The following is a 12544-nucleotide window of genomic DNA, read 5'->3' on the forward strand; positions in this document are numbered from 1 at the left end:
TATTGTGGTAAAATATACATAACATAAAATTTACCATTTTAACCATTTTTAAACATATAATTCTGTGGCGTTAATTACATTCACAATGCTGTGTGATCATCACCTCTATTTCTGAAACTTAGTGATGCCACAATTTGAATCCCAGCTTTGCCCCTGACTATTTTTGTGACCTTGGGAGTTTCCCTGCACCCTGAGCCTCAGTGTCCCCATCTCTAACACAAAGGTGTTGATAGTACCTGCTTCCCAGGGTGGTTGTAAGCTGCAGACAGAGGTAGTACAGGCGAAGGCTTGTGGCATAGTGAAGATCAGCTATTAAAATGAACAAAAATAGGAAAATCTCTGGAATTCTTGAAGGCAGGAGGGCTCCATGAAGTGGCTTTAAACCAGCACGAGGTAGTTCTTCCCATCCAAATTTGAGGATGGAGAGGAGTCTTGTGTCTGCCTGATGCCTTGGGCCCTGCCACCCCCATCTAAAAGGGACCTCAAGACTTGTGGGTTGCAGATTCCATACGTTTCTCCACCTCTCTCCAAAAGCGGTATGTGTCAGTGTGTGGGCGCGTGTGTTTTTGCAAACAGCCATGCCAGCAGCCAGTCTGTAAGGCTTGCTGCTTGTGGATCGTCCCAGTCCTGTGTCCTGGGCGCCCAGCCTCCTGGCCACCTGCCCGGAAAGCACTGCTGAGCCCTCCTTTGGGCCCCGTCTGGTGAAGTCAGACAGCTGTCTTAGCTGGGGCAAGGTCAGCAAAGACCATAGTATTCAAGGTGGCTTTTTCCAGTGGTTCCACATTGACGAGACAGGACGGTAAACGTCCTCCCTTCCCTTTCTGGCATTTCTGAACCTGATTTATCTGGATGGAATTTCTCAACTTTCAGACCTCATGTCTGGATGTGTCACCTCTGAATGGAGGGTGTGACCACCTGATTCTCCGTCTTTATTAATATACATGATTCATTGATTGGGAATCCAATCACTGTGGTGTGTGTGTGCCTGATGGGGAGCAGAAGCAGTCTGGGGGGCTTTTTGGAAAGTTTGCTGAGTATCAAATTCCTTACTTGAAGGCAGTCCATCGCTTTTCAAAGAAGTTCTTTCCTGTAGGTTGTGCAAGCCGGCCAGATGAAAAATCCATTCGCCTTCCCGCTCCTGTTTGCTCCTCTGCACAGCCCCTCGTGTGCAGGAAGTTATGAGAGTGGGTGGGGGGCAGGACCCGTCCCCTCCACCTTCTCCCCTTTCCTCCGGCTGCAGATCTGCGGTGCCAGCCTGTGGCATCCTCAGCGCTGCCATGGCAACAGACTGTGATGTCTCACGCCCAGGACCTGGGACTCACACCACCTCATGTGGGTGTGAGCTCATCAAGTGGTGGGTCGGATCCCCTTGGACAGGGATGGGCCATCGGTCTGCGGCCCTGTCGCCAGTCTGAGGGGTGTCCAGCCTCCAGGATAGGCCTCAGCTCCTCTCCTCCATGTCATCGTTCAAGCCTGAAAGCACCTTTTAATTTTCTCTCCTCCTCCTGCCCCCCCTCAAAGGACAGATGCCTCATGTAGGTTCCCTAGCTGAGTTTCTATTTTGGTCATTGTACTCTGCTTCCCGAAAGTTCCACTGCCTGTAGTTCTAGGCAGAGATGTTCTCTTGCTGTTCCTTTTTTCAAAAGCGATCTGTTGGCTGGTTGGTGGGTTGGCACTGAATGGCCACCTCAGACTCGGCTGGGTGTCCATCTGTGAGGGCAAGCAACAGGCTTGCAGGAAACTCCAGGGGGAGAGGCACTGGTGGAGACCACCGTGTGGCCTGAGTGTGAGTTTTAAAGTACAACCTGATTTAATCCTGGGACAGATGGAGGGATTGTGAACATTCCAGCAGAAAGGAATCGGTATCTTCAGTTGTCAGTGGCAATCTACCTCCTGAGTAAAATGATGGGACCCCAGAACAGTTCCTATTCCAGGGGGAACCTCATTTCCCTGTGTAAAGGTTAAGGTGTCCAGAAAATAGCCCCTTTCACAAAAAGTGGGGTAGAGTAATGGTTAAGGGGGGTAGAGGAGCCAGGTTGCCTGAGACTGAATCCTGTCTCTGCCACTTAGAAGCTGTGTGACCTTGAGCAAGTTACTCACCTTCTCTGAGCCTCATTTTTCCCATTTATAAAATGGGGAAACTCTATCACCTGCTTAATAAGGTTCTTATGAGACAAACGTTAATATGTGTTAGATATGTACAGAGATTTTTGGTATAAAAGGTTATAAAAGATGTGTTAGTTATTATCATTTTTGTTATTACAAGTAGCTCACTGAACCACTAACACTTTAGTAACATTTAGTGGATCCACTTCCAGGTAGAAAGATTTAATTGATCTGCTTCCCGGGGGGGGGGCGGGAAGCACAAAGCGTGGAGTGGAGGGGGGTATTGGAGGCATTCTTTACCTGCTCCACATTTTCTGAAGGCCAGCAGAATCTGCGATGAAAAAGAGAATTCCCAAAGTGCTGACCAATCCATTTTATTTTTGTAATAATTTCTTCCTTTTTTTAAAATGCTTTTGAAGGGGTTAGGTGCTAATTTCAAGGGGTTAGGTGTCACATTTTCAAGTTATTGTAGAACAGAGCAACTCTAGCAGGGAAAGGGCAGAATTTTCACTTAAAAGATCATTCTTTCAATAATAATAATTATCTGATAGACCCCATTATTTATTCCATGTGTTTTGGGATTTGTGTGGATTAGCAAACTGTCAGGTTGGTATCATCACCCCCGTGTTACACATTAGGACGTGGAGATTCCCCAGGTCTCACAGGCCGGGTGGGAGTGGAGCTAGGCTTCTATTTTGGTCATTCTATTCTGCTTCTTGAAAATTCCACTGTGCTTGCCTTCTGTTGACTGAGACCTGGATCTCAGGGCAGATCTCTTGCTGATGGGGGCAAGAGAATTCTCTGACAATCTTGGGAATTTTGACAGTATTGGAAATTCTCTGGCAGTCTTGTCCTGCAGTTTCTGGGAGTGACCAAAGACATCCCCCCCCCCCCCCCCCCCCCCCCCCCCCCCCCCCCCCCCCCCCCCCCCCCCCCCCCCCCCCCCCCCCCCCCCCCCCCCCCCCCCCCCCCCCCCCCCCCCCCCCCCCCCCCCCCCCCCCCCCCTCGATGAAAGGAAGGGTGGTAATAATGAGAACTTCCAGATGTCTGCTGTAGAAATGAGTTACCTGCTAGCACTGCTGGTGAGCAGACGTCTCATTTCTGAATCGTTTCGGGTTTGAGGGCATGACTCATGGTTGATGCTTCCAGCAGTCTTTGGCCTCTGCTGTGTGCAGGCCCTGTGTGCCGTGCTAGGCTGTAAAGCACAGAGCAGCCCTTCTCAGCTGAGGGCAGTTCTCCCTCGCAGGAGAGGTGTGGCGATTGCCTGGAGACATTTTTTGTTGCCACAGCTGGAGAGGGGCAGGGATGCTATACTGGTTTCTAGTGGGTAGAGGCCAGGGATGCTGTTAAACATCCTACAACCCCCCACAACAGTCATCCAACGCCAAATGTCAGTTGTTCTGACTTTGAGATCTCTGGCCTGGGGAGGTTGAGATCAGGTTTGCCTGGGGTTAAATGGTAGGACTTTGGGCAAGTTAATTCACCTCTTTGTGTCTCAGTTTTCTCATCCATAAAAGGAGAATAAACAGGGACCACCTTACAGGTTGTTGTGAGGGTTAAATAATTTACTACATGGAATATGTTTACAACAGTGCCTGGCATGTAAGTTTCTCAATAAATTTTAGATGCTTTTGTAGTTATTGTCATTATTAATAATTATTGACATAAGACCCCTATTTGCCTTCAAAAATCTCAGAGTCTAGGGGGGAGACAGACAAGTGAATCTATAGATAGACTGCAGTGTGGAACTCTATAGGATCTAGGGGCGTAGAAGAGCTACCTGATCCAGCCCAGGGGATCAGGGAAGGCCTCCAGGAGGAGGTGGTTCAACTCAAATTGTGATGGACCAATAGTGGCTTGTTAGGAGAAGTGAGATCAGGAGGTATGGAAGAGAGTTCTGAGCAAGGGGAATAGCATGTGCAAAGGCATGGAGGCACAGAGGACCTAGAACAGCAACCTCGGAATCCCCTGTTACTGCTTCCACCTTCTTCCTGCCTTTTGGTACTGGTGCCTCAAGGCATGGCAGGTAAAATGATCTTAGGTAGTCCACAGAGGAGTACATTGCATATAATGAGAGCTCTCTCCTTTTCAGTACTATTTTCTCCTTGAGCTCTGCAAAATGAGTGGAGTCTGAGTTGGGTGCTACTGTGTCTTTAACACCTTTCCTTCTAATACTTGCTTTCCCTACCCCCACCTCCAGACCATCACATAGGTAGGCCTTCTGGGGTTATGCAAGTGCTCCATATCTTGACTGTGCTCCTGGTAACGAGGGTGTATAACATTTGGCAAAACTCATCAAAGTCTGCACTCAACATCTGTATATATAAATTGTACCTCAATAAAAAAAAAGGGAGGATGGGGGGGATGGGGTGAGTAAGCCTCAGTCTCAGAGCCTTTGGCCAGCCACTGTGTCTCACTTGGGATGGGGGGATGGGGTGAGTAAGCCTCAGTCTCAGAGCCTTTGGCCAGCCACTGTGTCTCACTTGAATTTGGTAACTTTTATTTTTATTGTATTTTTACCCTACCTTCTATTTATGGAGGTGACGCTGATTTTCCATTTGCGGTAGTGGTGTAAAGTTTCCTTTTAAAATAAAATAATACGTGAGTCAATGTAAATAGGAATATTAAGTAAATAATATTTATTAGTGGGCCGTGGATAGAGCAAAGATTGTACAAGTGGTAAGAAAAGCAAGATTTTTGGAAGTCCTCCTGAGAAAATCTGGTTCTGAGATGAAGCTAACCACCCCGTGCCATGTGGCATTGCAATGGCTGTGAGAGAGCTGTCTTTAAGGGGAAATAGCAAGGAATCTAAGCTACTTAAAGAAATATTTTACTGATGCACTCCTTGCGAAATTTACTGTCAAATTCTCAAATTAAATGATGATCAATTATCTTCATATTCCCTGCTTGCTGTTAAACATTCAAAGTCTTAGGGAGAGGGGAAAAAAAAAAAAAAAAAACTCTGCTGCTTGGATTAATTAATACCAATGTACATACTTTAAACACTTTGCTCAGCAAACCAGGGCTTTCTGTTTTTCAGTGCTTCCAGGGAGCATGAGCGATGTGTGTTTGCACGGCCATGTTTCTGCAATTTCACATCAGCCCCAAGGGTGTGTTTCTGATAAGATGCAATACAGTTTTTTGCTCAGAGACTTTTTGTGTTTTGTTCTGCTGGTTCACAGGGCAGCGAATTCTCAAAACGTTGTCAGACATGGATTTGACATTGATCTTTTCCTGGATTAAAAATCCATGCTATGTTCCCTGCCAGGGAGGCATGCACATGTGTACGTGTGTGAGTTCAAATGCAAGTTCACAGGGAACTGCAGCTTCACAAGAACACCAGGCCCTACCGACTCTAGCTAGAAAGATCAAAGGATTTCAGAGCCAGAAGCAACCAAGGAGACTGATTCAGTTGAGCGCCATTCTGTCATAAATGAGAAAGAGTTGAGGCCTGGAGTGGGTGGGGGACTTTTCCAAGGTCACACAGCTAGTTAGTGGCAGAGCAAGACTAGATTAAGTTTCCTGTTTCATAAACCAGGTTTCACTACTAAATATCATGTTGTGTCAATACCACCACCTATAAAGTAAAATTAAAAATATTTGTTTGGGGATGTTTCTTTTCTCCATATAATACAGAAATAAAAAAAAAACTCCTTTCTGCCATGCTATTGTCTCCTAATTACTTAGCTCCCCTTCCTAGAGGAAGTCACCCTTACCGGTAACTTGCAGAGAACCTGTGCATCCATCAGCTGTGTGCGTAGCGTGTGTGCACATGTGAGTGTGTCTATGTGCACACTCTCTCACTTCCCTCTTTACACCATGCACACTGTATACATCTTGCTTTTCTCCTTTACTACTAAATCTTAGTGCTTATTCCATATCAATGCAGAAAGAACTTTTTCAAGCTTTTTAATAGCTGTATTGTATCCCATCGTATGAACCAGAATTTAACCCATCCTCAACTGGTGGACTTCAGGTTGCTTCCAATCTTTTGAAATTGCTAACAGGGCTAGAGTAAATAATCTATGCACACTTCATTTTGCACAGATGAGTGTGTATCTGTAGGATACATTTCTAAAAGTGGCATTCCTTGGTTCCAAGGGTGCATGTGTTCGGAATTTTGATAGATATTACCAAACTACCCTCTCTACCTTTTGGTCTGGATATGAGAATCTTTGAGTAGTGGTTTAAATATTCCACACTGACTCTTCTGAACTCTCATCATTCATTCATTCAACCAGCCAACAAATCTTTTTTGAGGGCCTGCTTTGCAGCAGGTCCCACCGGGTGCTGGGGATACAGTGTGAAGCAAGATGGGGGTGGGGCTGGAGGTTGGGGAGAGGCAGACAATAAACAGAGAATGCCACAGTTAATTGGAATGGCGAGAAGTTCACAGAACACAGCAGGGACCATGAGTGGAGCCTGAGCTAGTCAAGATAGTCAGGAAGTCTTCCTGGAGCACATGGCACTTTAGCTGAGCTCGTGGGCTTTAGTCAGGTGGAGAAGGGAACCTGGGTGTGGGTGGGGGAGGAGCTGTTGAGGCAGAGGGAGGAGCAAATGCGAGGCTCCTGTAGGAGGAAGGAGCCAGATGCTTTCTGAAAACTACTGTTTTGGGCCGGCCCGGTGGCGCACTGCTACAGTGCGCCGCTTGGGAAGCGTGGTGGCGCTCCCGCCGAGGGTTCGGATCCCACATACAGACCAGCTGCTCACTGGCTGAGCGAGGTGCGGGAGCAACACCGAGGGTTGCGATCCCATTGCTGGTTGCGATCCCATTGCCGGTCACGAAAAAAGACAAAAAGGAAAAAAAACAAAAAACAAAAAAAATCTACTGTTTGGCTGGAGTCCAGAGAGAGGGAGGCAAGAGAGTGGAGAATAGAGAGGCTAGATTGCGATCCCATTGCCGGTCACGAAAAAAGACAAAAAGGAAAAAAAACAAAACAAAAAAAAACTACTGTTTGGCTGGAGTCCAGAGAGAGGGAGGCAAGAGAGTGGAGAATAGAGAGGCTAGATGGGCAGGCAGGGCCTGGGCAGGCTGGCCTGGTTGAGGTCATTTATCTTTACTCTAATAGTGAGGGGAAGCCATTTGGGAGCTCTCACCTGGCATGGGGGCACCATCTGGACCCCAGGGGATCAGCTCAGCTAAACTGAACAGCGCTTCCTCTAGGGTGGCCCAGAAAGGGCACAAGGGCTGGTGGGCCCTTGGAAATGATACTTTCATTTACTTATTCTCTCTGCCGCTCAACAAATGTTGACGGAGGACCTACAAGTGCCAGGTACTGTGGTAGGTGCTTGGCAGACAATGCTGAACCACAACAAACACGTATCCAGCTCTGGCGGAGCTTAGAGTTAAATGCAGAGTTGCAAACTTCTATAAAGGGCCAGACAGTAAATATTTTGGGCTTTGTGGCCCATACTGTCTCTGTCACAGCTACCAACTCTGCAGTTGTAATGAAAAAGCAGGCTGTAGACCCTATGTAAACAAATATGTGTGGCTGTGTTCCAATAAAACTTTATTTGCAAACAAAGTTTGTGGGCTGGATTTGGCCTGTGGGCTGTAGTTTGCCTCTCCAGGTTTAGTGGGACAAGATTCCTCAAACAGATATCTGATGCAATATGAGTAGGTAGCAGGTGCCATTGGAGAAATATGGCAGGGAAAAGGGGTAGAGAATGACATGGAGGTGAGGCTGGAGATGACATTTTTGGTGGGCCAATCTAAGGAGGTGCTGGCTGAGCAGATGCATGAAGGAATTAAGGGAAGCAGCCACGGGAAGGTCTTGCGGGGAGAGGGGACAGTGTGACGCAGGAGCTGCGTGAAGAATAGTGAAGACATCAGCAGGGCTGTTGCTGAGCCGGCTTGGGGAAAGTGGGGAGGGGTGGGGATGGTGAGATGGGCCAGGGGACAAGCTGTGTTAGAGACTTTAGGTTCCATCTAAAGCGTCAAGGGGAAGTCTTTATGGTGGGTTTTGCAAAAGAACATTTCAAAAGGCTGCTGTATGGAGAACAGACTGTGGTGGGGAAGGAAGGAAATGGAGAGATCAGACAGGAGTTGACTCCAGGTGGAGAAGATGGTGGCTTGGATCAGAGTGGATTTAGCAGGTGGGGGAGGCAGGCGAATTTCATTTATATCTTGACAGTGGAGCAGTTGGGGTTTGCTGATGGACTGGACATGAGGCATGAGAGTCAGAAGTCAAGGCTGACCTGAGTAACTGGTGGAGAGCATGGAGGGGCCTCTGTTTGCAGATGGGGTAGGGACTGGGTGGCGGCAAGGAACAGTTGGTTCCCTTGCTAACTCCACAGGAATTTCCCAAGCAGCCCTGTGTACCTGGACCTGTGCAGGATCCAGTGAGAGGGACACAGATCAGTAAGACAGGTTGTCTGTCTTAAGAATTAAATACCAGTGTGAGGGGAGGGGTGACAATGTTCTTAGACTGTGGCGTCAAACAGTCTACTTAACATTCTTCAGTGGTAGGTCTTTTAGAGGTGTCAGCAGAAGCCTGAGGGAGATGGCCCCTGTTAAAGAAAAGATCAGGCCATTCTGCATCCACTGGTTTTAATAGTTTAGAGGACTCAATATAGCCATGACCCTGCCTTTTGGGATCAAGTGGCTCATCTGTGGGATTTCTAAGCCTGCTACTTCTGTGGGTTTAGGTGAGTCTTCCCTCTCTGGGGCTTAGTGTCCTCATCTGTAAAATGACACAGATGAGACGCAAGTCAGGACTCCTGGTTCTATATTGTATTCTACATTCTAACACTTGGGTGTGAACATCTGGGATTCCAGCCCAGAGCTCCCTGGGACTCTGGTGCCCGTATTGTATGTAGAGAATGACAAGATAGGTCTAGGTCAGTGTTTTTCAAACTGCGGGTCACCACCTGCTGGTGGGATGGGAAATCTGTTTAATGGGCTGTATTGTCACAAAACCACCCCAGGCAGCAGGGAGGGTCAGAGTGCATCAGAGCAGCAGGGTAAGTATTGTCTCGGGAAGCTTTTGTTTCAGTTGCGGGTGTATGTGATGGTGTGAACTGGGTTGTGAGATAAAACTCATTTCTCCTAAGGGTTCCATTTAGATGAAAAGTTTGGAGGCACTGGCCCAGCTCTGCAAAGCAGTGTGGCTTGGACGGGCTATGCTCTGAGCACCTGCACTAAAATCTTCCTATTTGATCTCTTGTCAAGGAATCTGGGACAAAGCGGCCCCACTTTCCTTCTGATGAGGGACGAAGGGTCTGTGTGGGGTTTGGCATGGTGGGGATTTTAAACCCATAAACGACAGAAGGCAAAACCCAACCTGCGATTGCTCTGCATCGGGAGTTCTGTTTTAGAGGCTTAAAAAGACCCCCCCTCCCCCCTTCTCTTTCCAGAAGAACCGAATGCACATAAGGTCGTCAGCCCACCCTCCGGACCCACATACCCCGACGATGTCCTGGACTATGGCCTCAAGCCATACAACCCCCTTGCCAGTCTCTCTGCCCAGACCCCCGGCCGATTCGGAGAGCCGGATAGGCTAGGGCCCCAGAACTTTCTGAGCCCGGCCAAGCCAGCAGGGGCCTCGGGCCTGAGCCCTCGGATCGAGATCACTCCGTCCCACGAACTGATGCAGGCAGGGGGCCCCCTCCGTGGGAGAGACGCTGGCCTCCTGGCAGAGCAGCCGGCCCTGCCGGGGGTGGCCGCCAGCCCCAGGTTCACCCTGCCCGTGCCCGGCTTCGAGGGCTACCGCGAGCCGCTTTGCTTGAGCCCTGCTAGCAGCGGCTCCTCTGCCAGCTTCATTTCCGACACCTTCTCCCCCTACACCTCGCCCTGCGTCTCGCCCAATAACGGCGGGCCCGACGACCTGTGTCCCCAGTTTCAAAACATCCCTGCTCATTATTCCCCCAGAACCTCGCCAATAATGTCACCTCGAACCAGCCTCGCCGAGGACAGCTGCCTGGGCCGCCACTCGCCAGTGCCCCGTCCGGCCTCCCGCTCCTCGTCGCCTGGTGCCAAGCGGAGGCATTCGTGCGCCGAGGCCTTGGTGGCCCCTCTGCCCGGAGCCTCACCCCAGCGCTCCCGCAGCCCCTCACCGCAGCCCTCATCTCACGGGGTCCCACAGGACGACGGCACCCCGGCTGGCTACCCTCCCACGGCTGGCTCTGCCGTCCTCATGGATGCCCTGAACAGCCTCGCCACGGACTCGCCTTGTGGGATCCCCCCCAAGATGTGGAAGACCAGCCCTGACCCGTCGCCTGTGTCAGCCGCCCCCTCCAAGGCCTGCCTGCCCCGCCACATCTACCCGGCCATGGAGTTCCTGGGGCCCTGCGAGCAGGAGGAGAAGAGAAACTCAGCTCCCGAGTCCATCTTGCTGGTGCCACCAACTTGGCCCAAGCAGCTGGTCCCAGCTATTCCCATCTGCAGGTGAGCTGGGCTTTGAAAATGACTTATTCCATGGTTTAGTTTTTAAGAGATGGTTTTCTGGTTATGAGTGTGGGGTTTAGAGTCAGGTGGACTGGATTTAAATCCAATCCTGGCTTTGCCGCTTGCTGTTGTTGAGATCCTGAGAAGGAAATTAAATTCTCCGAGCTGCAGTTACCTCATCTGTGAAATGGGTATTATGAGTGTACCTCACTTGCCAGGTGGCTGCTATGGGGATGTTGTCACAGGATAAATGAGACCACTCATATGGCACCTCGTGCATTCATTCATTCATTTATTCATTCAACAAGTATTTATCAAACACCTACTATGTGCCAGATTCTGTTACAGGCACTGGGAAACAGTGTGAACTAAGCAAAGATTTCTGCTTTCATGGAGTTGACATTCTGCTAAGCACAAAGCAAGCCTTAATATGTAAAATCTATCTCATTATAAGAGTCATTGATGTTTGTTGGCATTTGCTGTGTGCCTTAGTACTGTGCTTGGTGATACGGAGACTCTAAAAAAAAACGTGTGAGCCATAATCCTTAAGGAGCCTAAAATTTTGGCAAGCTGACGAAATGCGTATAGATAGCAGCATATGTATGGACTTTGGGGTCTGTTAGGACTGAATTTGAATCCTGGCTCTGCCACTCCCTGCCTGTGTGATCACAGGCTTCTCTGTGCTGCCAGTCTGATGCTGTGCCCATGGCAGACATTGCTAATCAATCAGGGACCCCATTTTTACTGAGCGCCTTTCTGCCTCTGTGAGCTGAGGATAATAGTAGCTACTTCATGGCATTTTTTTCACGGATTAAGTGAAATGATATATGTCAAACTCTTGGCATAGAGCCTGCACAAAGTAAGAGCTCAAAAGGGGACAACTGCTGTTATTATAGGGTAATCTTCTTGCTGTAGGGGAAACACTTTCTAAAGTACTTCCTCATTGACCAGCCTTGTGCTAGGAGATTGAGCTCACAATCATCTTTAGAGTAATGACAGTGACAGTAATAACCACCCACATTTAAGGATGCTTGCTATGTACCCGGCACAATTCTAAGTGCTCTTACCCTTATGTATGATTTTACTTAATTCTTATATAAACTTCATTTAGAATTTTTTTAATCTTCATTTTGCACAGATGCACAGAGGCAGATATTATCCTATCTGTTCTAGTAGATGAATAATTAGAAGATTTATGCTACGACCATTATTCCCGTGATTTTCAAACTGTTTTTTGCTTTGGCACATGGAAACATTTAGCAAATTCCTCCCCAAATAAAGTATAGACGGTCCCCAACTTACAATGGTTTGGCTTACGACTTTTCACCTTTACCGTGGTGTGAAAGTGATATATGCAGTAGAAAGTGTGCTTTGATCAGTACAAGCATTCTGTTTTTCACTTTCAGTATAGTATTCAATAAATTCCATGAGATATTCAGCACTTTATTGTAAAATAGGCTTTGTGTTAGATGATTTTGCCTAACAGAAGCTAACGTTAAGTGTTCTGAGCACATTTCAGGTAGGCTGGGCTAAGCTATGATGTTGGGTAGGTTAGGTATATTAAATGCATTTCAGTTTATTGATATTTTCAGCTAATGATGGGTTTATTGGGGTGTGACCCCTCATAAGTCAAAGAGCATCTGCATTGAATCAAATACCAAAATAGCTGAAGGTGGAGCTGTTTTGATTGTTGTGAGGTTAGGGGTGTCCCAGGGTCCTGCCCGCTGTGTTTTGTTCACCCCCACACCAAAGTGGACCACAGGGAGCAGCCAGTCTGGTCTTTCCTCCAGAACAGGTTCTGACAACCAGCAGCACCACAGTAGGTCAATCAGTGTTCCTTAAAAAAGGAGTTTCTGGGTTTAACAGAGTTAAACAGGTGCCCCCCTCTGTGCAGGCCTTCTCAGAGCCTCTCATGTGAGCAAAACGTGCAGAGATTTCAAAGGCCATTTGACTACAGAGTTCTGCGTTCCGTGACTGGCATTTCACAGAGCCACTTTAGGAAATGCTGGTCAAGACCAAGCCCTGGTACAGACTGAGAAATTTGGGCACAGG

General features: G+C 48.2%; 1 protein-coding gene across 8 annotated transcripts in view; it reads left to right on the top strand.

Annotated features, from left to right (window-relative positions):
• The window catches only part of NFATC2 (nuclear factor of activated T-cells, cytoplasmic, calcineurin-dependent 2), a 169665-nt gene that overhangs the window by 31431 nt on the left and 125690 nt on the right, over window positions 1–12544 (top strand). For 4 of the 8 annotated variants that reach the window (XM_008582238.1, XM_008582236.1, XM_008582237.1 and 1 more), the window contains exon 2: window positions 9977–10492. In XM_008582238.1, the coding sequence (XP_008580460.1) occupies window positions 9990–10492 (503 nt within the window). In that variant the 5' untranslated portion in view covers window positions 9977–9989. Of the gene's footprint in view, window positions 1–9462; window positions 10493–12544 lie in introns of all 8 variants that reach the window. The other 4 variants (XM_008582234.1, XM_008582233.1, XM_008582232.1 and 1 more) reach the window with 1 other exon arrangement.

Source organism: Galeopterus variegatus, unplaced genomic scaffold, assembly GCF_000696425.1.
Source record: "Galeopterus variegatus unplaced genomic scaffold, G_variegatus-3.0.2 Scaffold2546, whole genome shotgun sequence".
NCBI lineage: Eukaryota > Metazoa > Chordata > Mammalia > Dermoptera > Cynocephalidae > Galeopterus > Galeopterus variegatus.